A 22,456-nucleotide genomic window follows, 5' to 3' on the forward strand; every position below is an offset into this window, starting at 1 on the left:
GTCTGGCGGTGTCGGTCCGTGGGTGGTGAGCCGTTGCATCACTTGTTCTCGCCCCGTTGTTTTCCTTTTCATTAGATTATTATTATTGTTATTATTACTACTACTACTACGTTATTTTAATTATTAAACTGTTCTTATCTCAACCCACGAGTTTTCTTACTTCTGCTCTTCTGATTCTCTCCCCTGTCCCACTGGGGTGGGGGAAGTGAGTGAGCGGCTGCATGGTGCTTAACTGCTGACTGAGTCTAAACCATGACAGGTGACGAGGCCAAGACCTGTATTTGCAGAGCCTAAATTTCCTATTCCCTTGCCACAGGTAAGCTTATGCAAAGTATGACATGTCGTGCTTCTCCTCACACCTGGTTTAAACAACTGCATGAAGAGTACTGTATTGAAAGGACTGTCAACTTTCATATAACTGCAAAACAAGTTATATGACAGCTGGTATTTAGCCTAGAGTATGCAATTCAGTGCTCATCAGGATTAGTGTTTTTTAAACCAACAGAACATTCAATCTACTAGTGAAAACAGGAAAGCACATGAGGGATGCAGAAACTTCCGACTTACATTTACCTTGTGTAGATCAGGCATCAGGTCTTGGTATAAAGAGCAGATCAGCATGTCTAGAGTGCGTTGACGTTTCTGAGAAAACGTTGGTGTTTCCAAGGTGGCTTTTTCCCCATTTATTACTAAAATATTATGGAAAAGAAGATACCTTACGTAAATGATCTTTGACAACTTCCACTGACCCTTGTTTGCCTCTGTACAAAAATACCTGTTTTCCCTTTAGTAATTTAGAGTTGCCTCCTTTCTGCATGTTTTTTAGTGAATAGTGATCTCTTAAAGCTTAAAAGAGAAAAATTAGTATATAGTAGAATTTTACAAGGCATCCCAATAACTTCCTAACTAATAAAAAAAAAAAAAAGACAAACTTCTTATCAATTTAATTACTAAACCAATTTAGATAAGTTATTAGTCAAGTTCCTGTCAGGTAAGCATCTAACTGTAATCACCATAGCAGGTTCTCAAAGATTTCTTTGACTGATTTAGAAGGGCAAGTAAGAGTCAATGAAAACTGGAACTCAACCATTACAGAATTAAAAAGTTCTTAAAGGTGCTGACAGATACCTATGTGGCATGCATTCAGAGAAGCTTATATTTTCAGGTTTACAGCGCTGCTAACCTAACATCATCTATTACTAAATATCAAAGAGGATTATAAATTCTTTCATATCTCCAAGTCCTCTAAGAAAATGCAAAGCTAAATATCTCTGTACATTCTGTAAATGTAAAAGTTAGTTTGTATCTAGTAGCCTGAGAAGCATAATTACATAGAAATTCAGTTTTTTGTTATCTGACTGGAACAGTTTGATGGAACTGACATCCTACCTACACTACAGATTTTGGGGAAAAAAAAATCTACACAGAACAGCAGCATGCACAAGGAAATGTCTTTATATTTTAAGCATCATGATTTTCAGTTTATTACAGCACTTATTAAAAAAGTGTTTCTAGCAAAAGAAAAACTGACTTACATTTCACTAACACAAAATCCCGGAATTCCTGGTGATTTGTAAACACAGGTGGGGATGGAAGGGGAGGCCCAAAGAGAGGAACACTTTCTTCTGAAAATATTTTCAGCCTATTGAAAGAAAATACCTTTATCTATCTTGAAAGTCACATTCAAAACCCACTGTTTTTATAGACACTGTTCAAAACAGAAGAACTGGAAACTGTTATCTGGGTATGTCTTAGGTAAGAACTACCATGGGTCTAAAAAAAAAACAAACAAAAACCCATTCAGTTGGAATTATCCGATAGGGCAAAATTATGCTTCTTCACAGAAACTAACACTGGGACACTAACAATGGCCACAGAACTTTACAGTTCTACTCACTGAACAACACTTTAAGTAGCACTAGCAAAATCTAGTCCTTTTCAAAAAGGTGTAAAAGAAAAGTTATTTGCCCTCAAAATACGTTCTCCTAATGTATTTTCACCTTAACTATGCATCCACCACACACATTAAATATTTGATCCTTTCTGAATAACAATGGCTTACTACAGCTGAATCTGCATCTTGGGAATACCAAATTCATTTTCACTGAGGAAGAAAGAGTCACAGTGACTTCCATGACAGCTGGACCTGCTGAGTTCTTTTGATCCATAAGGAATCTGGCATAGCAAGAACAAATGGCAGGTACAAAAACCATGCAAACAACACGCTCAGCAAGCTAAGTAATCATTCCTTGGTATTTCAAGTGACAGTTTGCACAATTTTCTTCGCTGTAAGATAGCAGTCAGACAAAGATCTTCCAAGTGGCATCTGCAGCTGACACAGGTTGCAGCAAGTTAAGCAGTAAAATTATAGATTCAACCTATCTCTACTGTTATACAAACCAGTCAGAATTTGCCTGCTCAGAACACCAGCAGTGATTGGCTAGAATCAAACGGATTCTAATGGATTAATCCAGTCTTTTTATGAAAGCTTAGAAACTGTGCATACAATCTGAAATACAGTATTATATCTGCATGAATGTTGATCATTCTAATACTGGTTTCACAGATTCGAGACACAATTTCTGAGATGACCTATGTCTATCTTATTCCATCCAGGTAAAAAATAATCATTTACCACTACACAGGGTGTGAAATGTTCCTTGGCTAAAGCAGAATGAGTTAAGATGGGGAAAACCACAACAAAACCTACCAAAACAATAGACTTCCTGAGTGACATAAGATATAAAGTCATTCTAAGCAGAAATTCAGTGTCAGGCTGATCACAGTGGCATTGCATATGAAACAAGAAACTCTGTCTCGAAAGCCTGGAATACCCCATTTATTTTCACTGAAATTTTGGCCACTTGGAAGACTGCCTTCACAACAAAACAGAAGGAACAAGAGTCCCATGCAGGTCTAAGATGAAGTGACAGAAACAAATGTAATTAGGCCAAGCTAAAATATTAAATAATGTATTGTGCCTGTCATATAGCATAAAAATACTGCATGGTATGCACTATGGGAAGATGTGTTAAGACCGGCACAATGAAGCAACTAAGGAATAAGACAGACTGATCTAGTAAAAGCAGTTATTCAGAGTGAGAGAGACAAATTTATCTTACTGCTACTCATTTTCTTCCCAACTAAACAGCAGTGTAAAAAGCATTTACCATGGCTAGCCCATCTACCAAATATTATCTTACAATTAGGAAAACGTTCCCTTCTTAAAGGCTAATGAGGGATGTATGCCCAGATTTCTGTCCCAAAGCAAGAAGAAAAGAAGGAAAGTAGTAACTGAGCTTTCACTGCACCTTTGAATTATGAACATGTTTTTTTGCCTCTCACAAACTGGGAATGCTGAAGAGCAGAATCTATGAGGACAATCACTTGAAAAAAAATAATGCAAGAAGGTGCTCACAAAATCTTAGAGCAAAATAAAACAACTCCTTTTTTTGACCACACTACAGACAGTTTCCAAAACAAACCTTAGCTATAAAATAAGGGGGAAGAGCCTCACAGATGCAAACTGAAGTATCATGCTGTTGGGATTCTTCTCTGGAGCTAGATTTAATGGCATGCTGGAGAAACATAGTAATATAGATTCATCTTATTGAGGCAAGATTTAAGTTTCTTAGCTATACTGAAAAACAAAGTTATTTCTAGTGAAAAATTATTTTGAGATGCTGTGGATATACATGCACCTCAACCACCCAAGTTTGTAGACATTCATCTTCTGCACCTATTTGGCATATACATGCTTTGCTCATCTCATAATCCACATCAAGGGCAACATGGATGGCGTGAGCCTTCTCCTCCAGCATGCCCCAAAATAAAGACTTCCAAGTGTTAAGGGACTCAAAGAAAAAGGTAAGATAGGAGAAAGCACGCATAATTAGCAGCAAGCTCTCTTGAAGAAAACTCGTTAATATTAATCCATTTTCTTCTTGCCTTCACTTTCCTGTGCATTTGCACTGCAGATGATTTTAAGTTACGTTCATAAATGAGTAGGTGGAATTGCAGTTGCACTAAAAGCACCAAACTCTTACTGCTAATGATCAAGTTTCTGAGCTAGACAAGAAGGCTTAGTAGTCCTCTGTCTTTGAAAAACAAAAATTTCCAGTAACCTATACTGCAGCAAGAACAACAAATTCTTAGATGACCGTGAAGATTGCTCAGCCTATTAAGTATAAAACACTTCCTAAGCAAACCAGAATTTACATATGCTGGAATGGCTGGAACTATGTGATTGGATCTGAGCAGCAGCTTCTGAAACCATGACCATGGCTGGTATCAGTGGTCTGTATTTTGCATTGAGAGGCTCCAAAAATGCCTTCTACGCTTCTACTATATTTCTTAGCTGTCAAAGTGACATGGGTTAAAAATGCACTAGTGCCAGGTGATCAGTTCCAGGGATATTGCTGGTGTCTTTTACAATCTGCCTGAGTCCTCAGAGTTACGGAATTGTCAAGGAAGGAGGAAGTAAAACTGATCTACCTAAGGACGCTGTATTCCTGGAAGCCATTTCCAAGTTCAGTTTCTTTCTTTCTTTCCACTACAAGCTAACTAGTAGTTCATCTCAAAGGAGCAGACCCAATGTTGTCAACCTTCAGCTTCAAATGCAAATATGAGGTAGAATGATTTGCAAACAGTTTAAAATTTTTCTAGATAATAATTAATGTCATGCAGGCTCACATAGCCATTAGAAATTTACATTCAAAGCCTAAAATGTTGACTTCACCCTTCCACCTTGCAAAGTTTTTAGCTTTGAGCGTTGTAGACACATGCACACACATTTCAGTTTGAGGCATAATTTTAGTTTCATGCCCTGAAATTTCCTTTCAGGTGCTAGACAAACCAAACATTTTGGTTTCCTAATATAAATTCTTTAGCCATGAAAGACTTCAGCATCTGAGCTGGCAGTGATTTCAAACCTAACCAATCCTCTCCTCAGGCACATATCCAAAAAAGAGCGCAATTCTCCCATTTCTTTTCGGCCTCATCTAAGTAGTAAATGACTTAGCACACTTTCAGTAGAAGAGGGATCCCTACAGACATTGCTAGTAGTACTTTGTAGGGAGAAATATCAGTGGTAAGTCTATGTCCCATACAGAGAACTGCAGCACACACTGTTAGCTAAAGGCTGGCCTCTTTCATTTCTCTTTACTGCTTATTTGGTTCAAGCCTAAGGTGAATTCCTCCCATGGGCTCAGACAATGACACCCCATGGCTACTCTGCTTTTTCAAGCCTAACAGATATCTCTGGCGTCTCACCATTAACCTCAAGACAATAGTTGGGATTAACTATTTGGTTAAAGCCACTTTGTTCATTAAAGCCTAGGCACGAGGCTGCAGAAACGCTTGCTTTTCAGATTCTGGTGAGACCGAACAGACTCTGACTTGGACAGCATATATGACTTCCAACTGTGAGGGTCCCAAGGCTAACTGAAAAACATGAAGAACACATTATTTACCAGCAAAATTCCACGAAGTTTTAAGTATGTGATGTCCAACTTTACAAGTACTCTACTAAGATCCCTAAAAATGAACTGGTTCGCTTCACTACAGCCAAAGGCAGACTTGTAAGGATCTGCAGTCCACGGCTACAACATCACATCTAATTAACTTCCATCATACATGTAGGTCACTATGTCACTGATCTCATCAGGTCAGAATGTTCCAGGCATATCTTCCCTCATTTTGCTACATTTAATCTAAAAAGTGGTTTTGTTTTGCCTCCTTAGCTTATGCCTGTTCCAGAATTTCATTTTTTTCTGATGGCTGTAAACATGCAACTTATTCATAGCCAGTTTACAGCCACCTGCATCCAGGTCCATACTGCTCTTCAATTTCATAAGTTCATTTGGCTTCCTGGCATACAGACAGGTGGACAATACAAAATGTTTTCCTGTTATCTCTAAACCATCAAAAATTCAGTGTGAAACTATTTGTTACAATCAGCACCTACCTGTTACTATCCTTCTGCTTATTATATGTCACTAAGGCAAAAATATCTGCCATGCAGTTAAGGAAGTTAATCCAGTACTAATGAAGCTCACATGTATTTTAATACACTTTTTCCTGCAGCAGATCACAGATTTAATAAAGGTAAAATATATTAATCAATATAAATGTATAAAATATTCTAGACTATACACATTTTATTGTTTATAAAGGAGGGCCCATACAAAATTTTATTGTGTTTGATCAGCAGTTCTAAAAATTGAGTTAATACCACAAATACAGACTTCCTGCCATTATATGAAGTATAAAACCTGCTATTTAGTTTTGTGTGCGCTTGATAGACTTGTGGTTAAAAATTCTTTCAGTTGATAAAAAAAGTACTGATTCTGAACTTCATGTATACCAAAACTTCCACTGAAGAAAAGATTCCCATGAAATAATTTAGCTACCAGAATGATAAGAAAATAGACAGAAAGATTTAAAGGGCAAGTACACAAAAATTATCATCAGTCTTGATTCATAACTTTGGGCAAATCTGGGCAAAACCAAACAACTAAAATCAGAGAAATCCTTATGGTTGCCTTACAAGATATTTTTACGGAATCAATTAGAGGATTCTTGCTTTGATAGATTTCCTTAACACCATCTCTAAGTGTTCAGTCCTTATAAATAGCGTCAAAGAAAGTGTAAGGCTGAATAACTTCATTGACTGTATGGGTTTGTTCCAGATAGAATAACGAGACCTTTGCCAATAGCTGTGATCAGCACTATTGGAGACTGCACAATAAAAAAAAAAAAAAAGACTTATGACAGGATTCAATTATTTCAACCTAAGTATCCAGTGCTATTTAAGATGCTTGAAAGCGTATTGCCTAGTCTCCAGCTGCTATTCCAAAAGGGGCACAGATCTCCTGTAAGTCCTGAGTCATATCTGTCACACTGGGACAGATATTTGAGATATGTTGGGACATCTGAACTGGTGCTGGATGCCTTTATTTGGGTAACTCAATCCTACCTCACAGAGGACACATGGCAAACCCTTAGAGCAGCTGTCATTGCTGTATGGGACAGCACAGTGGGATATACGTATGCTGATTTTTCCTATTGTAGAAGTAACAAAAGAGAGGTACGTAAGAAAGCAAGTACAAAGTACTAGTACAGGTTCAATGAGCTTTGAGATTTACCACATCTGTCAGCCCACAATTTTCTGGCGGACACCTTTATCCCTGGCTACTGTCAACTGAAAACAATCAGGAAGCTGATAGGACTCCATCAGCCAGCTGTGGATTACTTAAAATAACCTAAAGGATAACACGTCCTTATGGATTCAGGGCACATCTGCCCCTCCAACTCATTATGACACCAAGGACAGTTGAACCTCAAAATGTCTGTCAAAAATCCAAGAGTGGGGTGTATCAATTAGATCATAACAAGTCCTCCTAACAATAACGGAAGAATTACTCCTTTTTTACTAATGCTCACACTCTGATGAAGAGCTACACTGACCTGGTAAACATTTCTTATTAACAATATTTAGGTTCCTCTGATATCTAAAGATTTATTTTTAAAAAAAACGTGGAATTCTTTTTGTTCTAGTAAATTCTTCCATTTAGAATAAAAGAGGTTAGTATTAAGAGCTGAAATCTGAAAACTAATACCAGCCATGGACGAAACTAACAAGAAAGTTCTAACAACAGTTAGTCAGCCCGAGAACTAGGTTTAGATGTCATAAGCTTTGCAATAATTTTTTTAAAACTCAGCAACAGAGCATGGATAGAAATAAGAGTTTTCTTCTTTCCATCCATTTTTCTTCATTCCATTCCATCTAGCCTAAAAGATGCCAGATTGGGATCTATGGACCACTAGTGTGACCCCACGATAATCCCAAGCAATTGGCAGCTGATTTTTTGAATCATATTGTCTTCGCAATATTTTCAACTAAAAGTTTGAAAAACACAGGCTGCCAAAAATCTGGACAATGTGTGGTTTACAGTTTGAAAGATTTGAAAACCACTGATCTAAAATACACAAATACCTAAAATAAACAGCATCTAAACATTCAAAGGCAATATTCAGTAGTTAATGCCAAATTAATTGATACAACTAATAGAAATATTTTAATGAATTTTTATTTTATGAAAATGTATGAAATTTCATTTGCAAAGTGTTCCAAATACATGCCTTCAGTAAAAACACACTTTAAAAGTCACATTCTTGCTTTTACCTTATCTTCTACATGGTTCAACATAATTGTTTTACAAGGCAGACTTAGAGAGCTTGACTCCTAGTCAAGCATTTCAAGGTAAAGAATGCAAGAATGCTGCTGTCTTCCTAAAATAGTTCTCACTTCCATAAACAGCATGCAGGAAGGACTTAGTGTAGAAGTAAAAGTAATATTTATCTTAAAAAAAAAAAAACCAACCCAAAAAAACCCACACCAAAACCAAACAAAAAAACCCCACAAGAACAAGCAAAAAAACCCACCAAAACCAAAGAAAACCCCCAACCAAACCAAACACAACCAAAAAAAAAAAACCCACTAGAAAATGTAAGGAAAAAGATATGTGTAAAATGAGAGCGAATCATGGATGGCTTGAATGCTGTAGAAGACTCTTCGCCTTCCTGAAATACGATAGCGACTATGTCATTTCCAATATGTCGTTTCCTTTCTACCTGGAAAAAAAAAGGGAAATACAGACACGACGACTTAAAAAGACATAAATAAATACATTAACAATTCTGTGAGAGAATGGTAAAACAACATTCCTAAACTGCAAACAGAAAAATTATGGTCAATTTGATATTGGCTTCAATCATATTATTACTTAGCTGTAAGTAAATCTAGCAATTCCATAGTGCACACACAAGGCAACTGCTAAAACAGTAGCTACTACATATTTTTAAGCTAGCAAAGCATTAATTTCCATAATTAATAGTCACAAATTGGGAATGGAACACCTAGCATTCAAAAAAAAAAAAAGGCAAATCCACCACTTGGGGAGAAAAAAAAAAAAAAGAAAAAAGGGAAAAAACCCCTGATGCTGAGGTATTCTTTAATAACAAGTGTCCCGATTGGCCTCTGGTTTCTACTGTGATCTTGTCATCAATCCAAGGCAAAGGCATGAGAAAACTGACATGGAAATAAAAAAAGGACAGTATAATTACATAATCTAATTATATTATTATAATAATACATATCATATAATTATTGCGTAAATAAGGAAATGGTAAATCAAGTAATTTGCAAGTAACTTTGGGTAGATATATGTGATGTATAGGTAAATGCATGTAATTATAAAGTATTTTTTTCATCATATAATACATGGAAAGGTTCAAGCAATGGATGACAGCACGTTTGAATAAGTACCCAAGAACCCACCTAGTCATTCTGTGGCAGGACAACAGCAGTGCTTTATAGGAAATGCACAAAGCTTGCCATTAACATGCTCACAAAGAGAATTTCTTTCAAGCTACATGAATTGCTACCTGAGTATGAGTTGTGTGTTACATATGGGAGTGTTCTGACAATTCACACAGAAGTCTAATTTCCAGCCTTCCTAAACTCTTTGAGGTAATGATAATTGCAGCAGTGAAGGTCTACAAGTCATCTGAATAATAGATTTCTCAATCACTTCTCAGTCAATTTTGACCTCCACAAGTGTATTTTGTACCTTAATAGAGATTATATGATGCATTATCTTCTAACAAACATAATGAAAATTTCAGCTTCAGGTATAATACTGAGGAAAAAAAAAAAGCAAGTCTAAAGACTTATATTTCTAAAATAATAACAGGCAAGAAATCCCATATTTTAAAGTTTTGGAGTTAGGGGTTTAATACATAAATGGGGGGGGAGAGAGGGGGAGAGAGACATGTACCTGCTGCTTGTTCTCTCTAGAATATGTGAGCATTGTTGAAACATGGAACATAATCTCATGCCCTTGAAAAACCGTATAGATGGAACAGGTTCCTGTTGTATCATCTGCAAGGGAAGACAACATTCTTAACAGGGATTTGTCCTTTAAGTTTTCTAAAGATCAAAAGATATTTCAGATCCTTCTACCAAACCTTCTTTAGTCATCCTTTTTTCTGATCCATTTCAGAAAATATTCACACTGCATGTTTTACATGGGCCAAACATGAGTTTGCAACGTAATCTGCATATTCACACGCTTAAAACCTATGATGTCCTCCACCTAGCCTCCTGAAAACACACATGGTTCTTGAAGCCATGATGCCCTACTATCAGGAAGCAAGTAACATATATTCTTCACCCCATTCCAATATGAAATGAAGCTGTTCACCTTGAAAATACAGTTCATATAAATACTTTTCTTCAACTGCACTCCATACCAGTGATTTAAGCTAACCTGACTTATTCCTGGTGAAGCAGAGCATTTAGCATGCACATGAGGAAGTCTGTTTTGGGACTGTAATATTCCTACAATATATATAATATGCACATGCAATAAGCAAAAACATTTGTATTGCAGCCACCCCAGTTTTTTTTGCTTCAGATGAGTTCCTACTTTTAGTGTCCAGTCCTCCTCTGTAGCCTGTCCAGCCTTTCAAAGTAACTGTGTCACCCAAGAGAGACAAAAATCTTTGAAAGCTTTCACTTCCAGTTTCTACATGTGGAAGGGAGAAATATTACGACAGAAAAGCACGCGTAGTAATAAAACACCTGTAATAAAATAATCAAAATACAGGAACAGGTCCTGCTTCCAGGACATGAGCACCAAAGTTTCAGCTGAATTAGTTTCTCCTCATGTCATCCAAGCCTTCTACCTTTACAGAAACAGCATCCCAGCCTTGCAGAATAGGCATCATCATGTGACATTAAACAGTGACTTCTTTTGCTAACTCCAAGACACTGTTCAAGTGCATAGAAGAATGTGATCATGCTGCAAAAGCGTAAGAGTGAAAGAACTAGAAACAACAGTGACTTTTTGCAGGTAACATGAGTCACCTCCTTCAATTGCTTCCCTTTTTTCTAAATCTTATGCTGCATGTTCTATTTCTAGAAAATAAATTTCAATATCTTCCAAGTTGTAAAAGTACGTTCCCTACAGCAACCTTTTGTAGAAACAGAAGACTCTACGCTACAATTTTTCACCCAACACAAACACAAAAACCTAACAAAACTACTGTTCACATAACCATCACCTTCCTTCCAGCTTCTATGTGTAGGCACTATCCTACATTTTTTTATTCGGATTAAAAAAAACAATTAACAAAGAGGTGAAAAACCCACCATTGCTGAACATTTCAACATCTGTAAGCTGCCCATCCTTAGCATAAAGGACTCCAAATTTAAAATTCACAGATCCCTGAGAAATAAACCCAAATATTACATGATGAACAGGCAATCAAAACACCTAAAATAACGCTTTCTCTAAAGACTTTTATATATGTACCGTTGTATATATCTTACACATGAACTATGCATTTTGCACCACCTCCATTACATGCTCAAGTAGCAGATACCTAGATACCTAATAATTTACCTTTGATCAGATTATGATTTTTATTATATACTAAGTTGGTGATCTATTAACATGACATGTTAAGTTGGTGCTTAAAATTATTTTGATCTCATATGTTGCAAAAAAAATAGTATTTCTTTTTACTGCAATAAGCAGTTGTCACAAGCATGTTAGTGCAAATATTTCAAATATGAAGCTGTATTCGTTGACCAGGTCTGTGAGCTGGGAGTGGTAAGTTTATATTTACCTCTTGCTCTTCAAGAACCAATAAATCCTGTAAACAAAACAATATCTTTATCGCACTGGTATTAAAGATAACACATATAAAACTGTAACATCCTTGTATATTTAAGTTTTGTTTTGTAGTGGGCAGTTCAACTGATTAACACAGCTTACTTTGTAGTATCATGTAACCCTACTCATCATTATTATCCTGCTACTGAAAGAAATAAACAAGTAGCATTTACGCTTAACTACTTATTTTCCAGAAAGTAATAAAGAAAAGCAAGTAAACAAAAAAAAGAAGTCACCTCCTACCTTTTGTATCTCAGGATGAAAAATTTCCCTTGGGCTTTTCTCAAATTTGTCAAGATTCATAGCACTGAAATGCAAATTAAATACTGCTTTATGGAAGGGCAAGTATACATTTCAACATTGAACCACTAACCGGTTGCAGTTAGAACTGGTTACAAAAGGAATTGTTTGAAGAGACTCTCTTATGTGGAAAATTTTCTTTCCCACAGTATGAACCTTCAAGGCTTCCTAAACTTCTTTTGGATTTTAAACCCAGAAATTAGTAAGACCCTGTATGGAGATCAGGTTTAGATTTTCTGTGTGGTGTTCCATCACCCTTCACTTTAGCTTTATACATAATAATTGTGAGCATGTCTGGGACCTCTGAGAAATCTTGTACAGTTGTAGGAAAATCCAGATCTGGTGGTACTGACTTCCCATCACAACACATGCTCTGTTCCCAGAATTCTCTTCTCACATCGGAACTGGCAGTGTTATCCAGCGGACCAGCTTCAACCAAGCAAGAGACATTCACTCATACTGTATACAGATCAAAGGTTCTGAAGATCTGCAGACTGCCCATTTATCTGGTACACACTACCTGCTCAGTAAATGATGGCACTTCCTGCAGGTTTCTAGAAGAGGAAAAAATCCTTACAGAAGATGCGTTTGAAGACGATGTCAGTGAGGGATGTGAGAAAACACACCACACTATTAGATCGTAAAAACTGCAGATTAAATTTGAATTAACACTTTGCAAACAGGTGCTCTGACATTTCAGCTGATTATAATGTTGAAAGAAATAGAAATGATGTTGGGCTTGCTCACTTTATATTTTCCCCTGTCACAAAAGAGGCAGGACAGAGTATGAGCAAGCCCATACAGACTCTGGCTGGGAGAAGGAATTTTGTTGGCTTCACTGGCAGTGTGTGTAACACACCCATAGTGAGACTCACATGGAGACAATCAAGTGAATAAATAATTATTGGTTTCTTCCCTGTTTGCTTTCTCCTGCTAGGACCACGTAATAACCACCCCTCTAGTCAAAATCTGTTGTTCCTTAGGTCTGTCTATTGTCTATCTAATAGAAAAAGATATTTATTCTCATCCACTGCAGTTCCACTTAGCACCTGTTTTCCAATTAACTTGAAAATAATCCCTCTGCAGAAGCAAAAGTGCTAAGAATTTTTTTCCATTTTAAGTTGTCACTTTGTCTATTCCAGAACAGGCTTTAAAACCACGTTTTGCTGCCTTCATTGATTACGATTTGTAGACCTGTTTTATAAATCTATCATGAAAACCATGCAACACAAATTCTGAATTACAGGAAAAGGCATAGAAACACATATCTTAACTGATAACTTATTTTAAAGATATACCTTAATATAGATTTCACTGATAATGTTTTTGTGGGACTATAAGGGAGACATTTTCTGAGTACCCTAAAAAAAAAAAAAAAAGGCTAGGAGATATTACAGGACACACTGACTTTTTCTGTATATTCAAATAGGTATATTAATAAAAACAGTTAAATAAAAAAAACAAAGAACAAAACCACGCTAGTTTTACTTAGCCATATTTAATACTGGTTGGGGGGATGGGGGGGAAGAAGAAAAGCTGAAAAAGAGTAATGGATGGTGCAAAATTATTTTTTTTACTTAAGTTTTGACTACCTTGACAAGTGGTATGAGGGCTGCTGAAACTAGCAGACATTACAAACTATTTCTTTTTACAAAAAAACCCAACAAAAACAAAAACAAACACAAAATAAACAACAACAACAAAAATCCATGCATCATTACAGGAGAGTTTTAAATCAATTGGGTGGATAAAAGGCTTTTATGGAACATTAAGTGAAAAAAAAAATTCATTAAACAATATTAGTGAATTAGTGAAACCAGTATCACACCTGCCTTAATGTTGTATAAGAAATCCTAAAAGCAGTATGAAGTTGTTGCCGAAATTCATCGGAGGACATAATCAAGAAAAATGTAGGCAATATTTCTAAAAAAACAGAGTTGCAGGTAAGAACAATTACAGATATCTGCCATCACAGATTTCTGTCAGAAAGTTTAGTATGTTACCTACAAAGCTAGCTTCGTTTTATCTACTATGGTAGAATTATATGTTCTTATTTTATAAAATTAATATATGTATTAAATACTGAAATCCTGAAGAAAGCAAAAAGGTGTATGATAAATATATCCAAAGCAAACAAGCAAATGAAAAAAAAGTGTCAGAGAAGCAATTAAGTGTGTGTTTCTTACTGTTTTTCTCCAGAGTATTGAATGGTATTGAGGAACACGCTGATTATTTTGGTCAGACGGTACAACAGACAGAAAGAAAGGGTTCTTCTCTGCATCTGTACCTACATAATTTTGATGAACTGTAAGGGAAAAACAAGAAGCATTATCAACCATAAAGAATGCACATACACGCATTTGCAGGTGGACACACACACAGAGACGTGTATTAATATATAAATATATTTATTCATATGTAAAAATATATACTTATATACATAAACGACTATGTATTTATATACAGATGTTTTTAAAAAAAAAACAAAAAACGAAAAACAAACCAACAACCCAAGAGACAGGTACAGCCTTCAAGGCCAAGAAGGGTTTCAAAACATCCCTTTTTGGTAGCAGGGGTTCCACCACTTAGAGGAACAAATCCTCTGTCTTCAGGTTAAAATACATGAAATGAGAACTTGTTTCCCATAAAGGAGAGGAAAAAGGTATTAATACCAAATTAATACCATAGTTTTTCCATATTTAAATAATAGCAATTGAAAGCTACATTGCATTTTCCTTGATCAAAACTTCAATCTATTTGCAAAAAGGTAATTACCTTTCCTTAAAAAATATTTGAAATACCATCTTGTATGATACTCTGGGTCTTCCAAATGCACGTCTGTTCTGTGCCACGTACCCGGAGTGTAGTCTGTATTCTGAAATAGACTTGGGAGGCTGTTAGATCAAATGCCAAGTGAAAGAAAAAAAAAAAAAGGGGAGAACATAATATAGACAAAAGCCAGTCAAGAGTGGCTGATTCACCAGAAGAGTTTTAGCTGTATACCGTTTTTTAAAAAGCAAAGAATGATTCTGAAGTCAGTTGTTGTGCAGCTGAAACTAAAATTTCTCCCTCTCCTCTTCTTTCTTTTCCCCCTCTTTTCTTTCCAAGTAACTACAGTCTTTTCCTATTGTACCACTGTTACAGGTAATAGCTTAGCGTTCCACTGAAAAGAAAATATTTCAATGTGGAATTTGAAGACCAGTGCTTATAAAACTTAAAAATTAATAAATTAATTAATAAACAGAATTCTGCCTCCAGGTTTCATTTTCTCAGTTCTTCCCAAAATAATCATCAATGACTCCTCACTAGACCACAGCACACTCTGGAAGTTCTTCAGTGTTGTTTACAGATTGGCCAGTTAAGGTAAATTCCCAAGCATCCCTCAAGTCCTTTTCCACTAAGAACTAACTTATGCAGAGAAAAAGCCACTCTCCATATCCATCCACCATGTGGCAATTCATCACTCAGAGAATCTTTCTGTGATACAAGCTAATCAGTTTTTGAACTGCATGAAACTGAACTAAAAAGACTGTGTACAGAACATGACCCCACAGAGAAGCAATGCAGAATAGTTAGATTGCTTTAAACTCTGCACCCAGTGCTGATGTAAATAGACGATCAGTAATAGTTTAATGTTAATATTAGCTCAATACAAGCTTACCAAGACCTTACATATATTTCAAGAATATGAGGTCTTCTGTCCTTCAATATTAAGGTATTTACAGCTGAAAAAGTTTTGCAAAGGAAGATAAAAATCGAAGATAAGTAGAAACCTAAGTGTCACTGCAACTGTTGCAGGAACACAGTGCAGGTTTAACAGCACAGGAATCTGCACGCAATTACGCTCTCAGGCTCCACTTGGCTTCTTTATCTCTTATTTAAAAATAAGCACAGCTGCCAAAAGACAACTAAGGGGGGGGAAAAATGAAGCTATAACCTCATCACACCAAAACTTAAAAGCACAAAAGTTAGCTCGAACATAGTGGTATCATCAGGACACCAATATAAAGTAATGAACTAGAGACTGCAAAGTGTTATTCAGAGGATAAGGATTTTTCTTCTAATGTGATAAGGTGATAAAAATGTTACCAAAGCTAAACAAAATACCAGCTCTTCCCTTGAAAAATAAAATTGTCAAGATTGCATACTCTTGAAAGAAGAGCTAAGCTAGACTTTGGGGAGAAAAACCCGACCGTCTCCCTCCTCTCAGATTCTTACATTCTCGTATTTTTAGCATTTTTCAAGTCCTCCTTCTTAGTAATTGACTGCAACTACATCTTTCAGTGGTAAGAATAACTGAAGCTGAATTATTTTTCCAGCTTTCTATGCGTATCTTTAGCCACTTACCTCACCAGAGGAGCCGTCTTCCACACGGAACCGTCCAGCTCTTTGAATGGCTCCATCAGCATCACTAGATATAAGCTATAAGAGAGTTTAAGATAGAAGTTCTATTTCTAAAAATAGCCATATGATCAGCAATCAAAGCTTACTACAGTTTCTTCTCCCAGGCATCATATGACTACCCACAGAGAAGGGATCAGCACAGCTATTACTAATTTGACTACATATTTGGAATGACCCAACTATAACTCTAAGGAGGCATGAACAGGAGAGCAGTTCACCCTTTTGGTAGATCCTAATACTAATCAGAAATTCTCCTGTCTCAGATTTTGGCTGCACCAACACACAGAATGCCTAGAGAGGAACTTGTCCTGTTTCCAGAAATTGACGTTGAAGCTTGCTCCTGCCAAAACAACGGGTTTACAGGCATGACGATTCTTATCTTCTCATCTTTGCTAAGCCTAAAACTCTACCTGTTGGCAGTATTACTGGGACTAGCAGTCTTTTACTGCATTTTATTTAATTTGTTTCCAGGAGACAGAGAGCAGCAAGAATCTCCAAACATAATACTCAGTGACAATACTGAACAATGTAAGGTAGAGGAGATGTCCTGGTCTGCTTCCAGCATTAACATCAGAAAATGTTGTTTGTTTCCAGTTGAAGACTTCAACAGTTTTGTAAATACTCTGGGAAGACTGCCTGGTCTTTTTATAGGGGAATCCAGGGATTCCCAGAACACTGAAACTATCTTTGTTGTTAGAACAGCTCTTGAGAAGTCAGTAAAACATAGGATAACATGACAATTCTGGTGTGTTCAGCAACACTGCCTACAAGAGAAGAGGAGGAGAATATTGACAATGATATTGCATGTTACTCTTCTCAAAACTGTAAAAAATGAGATTGCGACATATCGTACCAAACTTATGAAATGGGATCTGAACAACAATAATGCAAAGGTATATCATTCCTTGCTTCCCTCTAGCAATCCATGTTATTCCAGGATAATACTTTCTCCATTTACTTGGTGGAAGAGTTATGACAACGTTTTGAAGTTCTCTCTGCTTCTTACTTTGAAGTGATCTGAGGTCATGTCAGAATAAACTAACATGGCAAAAACTTCAACACATCCTGGTGCCTTATATAAACTGTAACAGAAATTATATGGACAACTGGTCTTATTACACCAGTGGGAAACACATAGGAAAACGTGTTTAGGGCAGAGACAAAGTAATTGTGTTGTAATAAATAAAAGGTGGAAATAATTGAGCAATTGAGATGCTGCTGTGGAAGGTTCAATATTAAATATTTAGAAATTTAGAAGAGTACAAGCACCTTTACATATTTGTACACCAGAAGACAAAAAACCCCACACTTTCATAAATACTAGCAGAATTATAAGAAAACCAATCAAAAGTCAAGACCATTTGTGTAACCTTACTGTAAATTTAAAATCACCAATAAATTTTTCTTTTCCAGCAAAAGAATCTAAGTACTAGTAATGAAAGAGCCCCTTAGCAGAAAGCAGTTCACTTGGGTTTTCGATTAAAACACCTCATCCAATAGGTGGAATGTATGGAAAGGAAAAAAAAAAACCCAAAACCAACCTGGTGTTCTTGCAATGCAACTTTCAGCAACTAAGCCATCAATTTACACCAATTTTACACACATATTACTAAATATACTATCCAAGAACTTTAAATTATAACTATAGCTAGTAGAAAATTAGGGATTTCTTCCCACAGTAAGGTAGTTGGAGTTCAGTTTCTTTACCCCTCCCTACTTCTGTTTTCCTATGGTAAATTTATGTAATTTAATTATGGTCCTGTACACAGAGTGATGTTACTTTAACTGCTGACATGATGTTATTTTCACAGTGGAGAATAAATTTATGTATGAGAAAAAAGAAGCACCAACTTAACCTTTGAATTTGAAGCAAATGCAGAATAACTGAAAGATTTTAGGGAACTGAGGGGGGATTTCATCAATACCTGTAAATATCTAAACGGTGGGTGTCAGGTCAATGGGACTGGACTCTTTTCAGTGGTGCCCAACGCCAGGCCAAGGGGCCACGGGCACAAGCTGGAACACAGGAAGTTCCACCTGAACATGAGGACAAACCCCTTCCCCGTGCGGGTGCCAGAGCAGGGGCACAGGCTGCCCAGAGAGGCTGTGGGGTCCCTTCCCTGGAGACATTCACACCCCGCCTGGACACGGTCCTGTGCCCCCTGCTCTGGGGGTGCCTGCTCAAGCAGGGGGTGGGACGGGGTGATCTTCAGAGGGCCCTTCCAACCCCCACCAGTCTGTGATTCTGTGAACAGTTTTCAATATCCTTATTCTGGCTAGTTCTTTTACTTTTAAAACATCTCCCACTACTCTGAGGCATGTACACACAAAATCGCATACACACATATATATGTACACACACGAGTACGCACACAGTTTTTAATTCACATAATTGCAAGTACCTCATCAAATACTACCCTAATATTTTGCAGTCTTCAGCTTACAAGAGGGAAAAAGGCTCAATTTCCATCAGGGGATTAAACACAATATTTATATAACACTTCCTGTCCCATTATGATGAAGTATTCATAAATAAGGCAGTAAAAAGATTTCCTAGCACAGGTCTAACATATCTATTCTGAAGCCTCTTTTATTACCCTATAACTTGCAAGTCCATCTTAGAAACCACATTTTCCAAACTAGATCCAATTTTTCACCTGGAAATGAAAATTGTTTGAGCTCTGCATTATAAGCTGCTAAAATTAAAGGACAGGATATGTAAACTTACAAGCTCCACAGATCCATAATGCTTTCTGCTAAACTCTCCACGTCTGCAACCCAGATCTTCAGAGACAGAGCTGGAATAGAAATTCTTCATCAGTGTACACAAGTCAACTAGCCTTAGTTCTCCTGCAACGCTATTCCCTGCCATTATCAAATATCATTCCTGCTAAACAAGGTTTGCAGTGCATAAACTCGTTACTGCAGGGAACAGTCCTTACAATGTGCACGATCTGTAGCAGCCATTGCAGTCTGGCTTTCATATTACCCCCAAAGGAAAAGAAATGTCTGTGTCCTGACTGGAAGCAAAAGCTATGATTAAATTAAATATTTGGTCATGACGTGATCAGAGTTCCGAAGTGGTGGTGGCTTACAACCACATTTTAAATTTGCATTTAATCTAAGGGAAGAAAAGCCTACAGTAAATTTAATGCCCCGAACAGGACGACTGCACTATGCTCATTAAGCTTGCGGTTAGTACCTTGCTACTGTTTTTTTCAGTCTTTTTTTTTACCCTACACACAAAGAGAAACTAAACAATTACTTTAATTCAGAAGTATAAGGAAAGAACAGCATTTCATAGGTTTCCCCCCACCAACCTTAACAAAGATAAAATTGTCAAGCAAGCAAAAGTAATCCTGCAACATGAAGTTCAAACTCCACTTGCATTATCACATATAATCTCATACCATCACAACACATTAAGCACATCACCGTGTGCTTCATAAGGTCAAGACAGATAGCAAACACCTTCTCTACCTATAAACACTAAGCCTCCTGCCTTTGCAATAGGGATATACGTGTTAAAAATACATGCTTAATAAAGATTTAGATGCATATTTAACATAATCTTTGACTACCCAGTCTGTACCAGGGCTAGCAGCTCAATCCCTCCATCATATTCCAAACTTACAGTTCACCCTTCCATCAGGAGTAATGAAAATAAAGTAATTTATTTTTATGGAAAACCACCCAACAAAAGAAAACAACAAGAAACCCTCCGTCTGGCAATAACAAATTTTCTGAGAATTATCAGTACTGTAAATTGCAATGTTACATCGATAAACAGGAAATATCTAAATTTTAATGCAACAGCCTCATACGCACTTCCTGACTGTAGGAGATACTGCAACACTGGACTCAAACATTTTAATTTTTGGACAGCTTTCTATCTGGATTTGTATTTATAAGTACTTAACATTTATTAAACATGATTCTTATTTCTGAGTTCTGTCCACTTGGATTTTGTGTCATTACCCAAGGAGAAGGAATACAAACAAGAGGTATCTAATAAAAAACTCATCAAAATAATCCTAGTATTCTCTTCCAGTACGTAAATTATGCAGGAAGGATAAGAACATGACAATAACAGTAATTTTAAATGACACAGACACTGAAGCAGGAACGTTAGCTGCTGCAACAACAAAGCTGTGTTTCCAATTTCATGTGAATAAAACCTCCAGATGACACTACTGCTTCAGGTAACCTATAGCATGTACTTTCTCGGTCAGTTGCCTTTCAGCAAGATCCCTTGTCACACAAACACATCTATACTGCTTCCTAAGCAAAAATGACCATATGCAGGCAGTTTGACCCCTGAAGGAAAGTGAAGCCATAGTCTGCGTTCCAACACCTATGGGGGCACATACATGCCACAGCAGCAGTAATATGAGTGACTTGAGGAAAACTGCCTACAAAAAATGAGGCTAATCCACATTAGATGCAATTTTTACAAGCTCCAAACAATCATTCAGTTGGAAGTGTTCTGTCCTAAACACAAATACAATGACTTAAGCTTTCAGCTTGTGGTTGCTGGCACCACTAACTTATGTTTGACTGGGGACAGTTATTACTCTTAACTTTCCAGAGAATCGGCATGAACTACCTTCCAGGAAAACAGTAAGTTCCCGTATCAGGAATCTGCACAGCAGAAATGGAAAAAGTCTGTGATACAAGAGGAAGTTGGGCTTGGGTTCTGATCTACGAGCTCTTGTCATCAAAGCAGCTACAATTTGATCTTTCTTATGATGTGCTGTTTGTAGACATAAGTATTTCAGGCCTTACCATACTTGGGATGAAAAAAACAAATGTTAAAGCCTGTAGTTCACACAGCTTGTACTCTAATTGAAGTAACAACAGTAACTCCTTTTTCTCCACAGCAAGACAGAAAGCAGTTGGAGGAAAAATGAGAAGAGAAACAGTATTAAAACTTTAGAGACACAAATTAAAAGTGAGCCACAGTAAGAGTCAATTCCAGTGAGTAAGGCTACTTCAGGCTGCTACCTTAGAAAAGCATGCCCGGAAGACGGAATTTTCAAAGTTTGCAGCAGCACATCCCTACCTATCTTTTTACATTTGTGACACCGAGAATTTTCAGAGCCTTATCAACTGGAAAAAGATGAAACAATCTTAATGGAGACTAACAGAAGAAACTGTTCTTAAGTCAGTAAGTCTGAGCATCCAGAAGTAGGTTCAAATCTTAAGCAATCACACACCACGAGGACTTCATGTCCAATACTTTTATACACCTACCACCAAGGCTGTTGGACCTTTGAGTGAACCTTGCCATGCAATACGGCCACGTTGTTGCACAGAAGTTGTAGCATACCACACTTACAGCTGCTCCTTCTGAGGCCGCAACACAGACAAGATGGCCCAGAGTAGTGAAAAGACCGAGTGTACCTGTGACCTGCACATCTCCAAGCATCTTCTGTTACAGTTACCTTCTACTTCATGTGGTTCTGTAGCACTAATTGACACACCCACTTGAAGTGTATTTGGACAGTCTCTTCTCATCCTACTCTTACATGCCATTTACAAGAAATCATGCATGTTTTAGATTTTATTGCAAATGCATCATCTTCCATCTTTGCATCATCTGAGGAGAAGTATTAAAAAAACCCCAAACTTTACTTCAGTATGGTTTGCAGTAAAGAAAAATTTTGAAGCTATTACTTGTGAGTTCTCATCTTTTCTTTCAGAAGGAAACACATAAATCTGGCTAACAAATTTTCTCTGCAGTTACTAAGAGTGAGAAATGTAAAAGTATTTCAAGATTAGCACCTATACAGATGAAAAGAAAGACATCAGATTTTCTTTTCTCTTCCAGCTAGAACAAAGAGTTCCCAAGTTTTGTTTTGTACAGGCTGAAAGTGATCCTTTGCCACTTCACACATCTTGGAAAGAATTTAGGAAGCTCACATAAAACCTAGAAAATAATAATACATCGAATACAATTTTAAGAGTTCCTGCATTTTGAGATACACATTAAATTTGGCAGATGATTCACA

The 22,456-nt window shown here is 36.9% G+C and overlaps 1 protein-coding gene across 1 annotated transcript in view; it reads right to left on the bottom strand.

Moving 5' to 3' along the window:
- Window positions 1-403: 403 nt before the first annotated feature.
- The window catches only part of LOC142051249 (GTPase-activating Rap/Ran-GAP domain-like protein 3), a 33,254-nt gene continuing 11,201 nt past the window's right edge, over window positions 404-22,456 (bottom strand). Inside the window, 16 exon segments of the mRNA XM_075080417.1 lie at window positions 404-418; window positions 574-689; window positions 1,536-1,642; window positions 5,966-6,011; window positions 8,502-8,634; window positions 9,840-9,943; window positions 10,491-10,589; window positions 11,216-11,291; window positions 11,695-11,721; window positions 11,985-12,048; window positions 13,340-13,390; window positions 13,392-13,402; window positions 14,228-14,346; window positions 14,817-14,916; window positions 16,389-16,463; window positions 19,174-19,243. Coding sequence (XP_074936518.1) covers window positions 404-418; window positions 574-689; window positions 1,536-1,642; window positions 5,966-6,011; window positions 8,502-8,634; window positions 9,840-9,943; window positions 10,491-10,589; window positions 11,216-11,291; window positions 11,695-11,721; window positions 11,985-12,048; window positions 13,340-13,390; window positions 13,392-13,402; window positions 14,228-14,346; window positions 14,817-14,916; window positions 16,389-16,463; window positions 19,174-19,243 — 1,213 coding nt within the window.

The sequence above is a fragment of the Phalacrocorax aristotelis genome, unplaced genomic scaffold (genome assembly GCF_949628215.1).
Source record: "Phalacrocorax aristotelis unplaced genomic scaffold, bGulAri2.1 scaffold_108, whole genome shotgun sequence".
Taxonomy (NCBI): domain Eukaryota; kingdom Metazoa; phylum Chordata; class Aves; order Suliformes; family Phalacrocoracidae; genus Phalacrocorax; species Phalacrocorax aristotelis.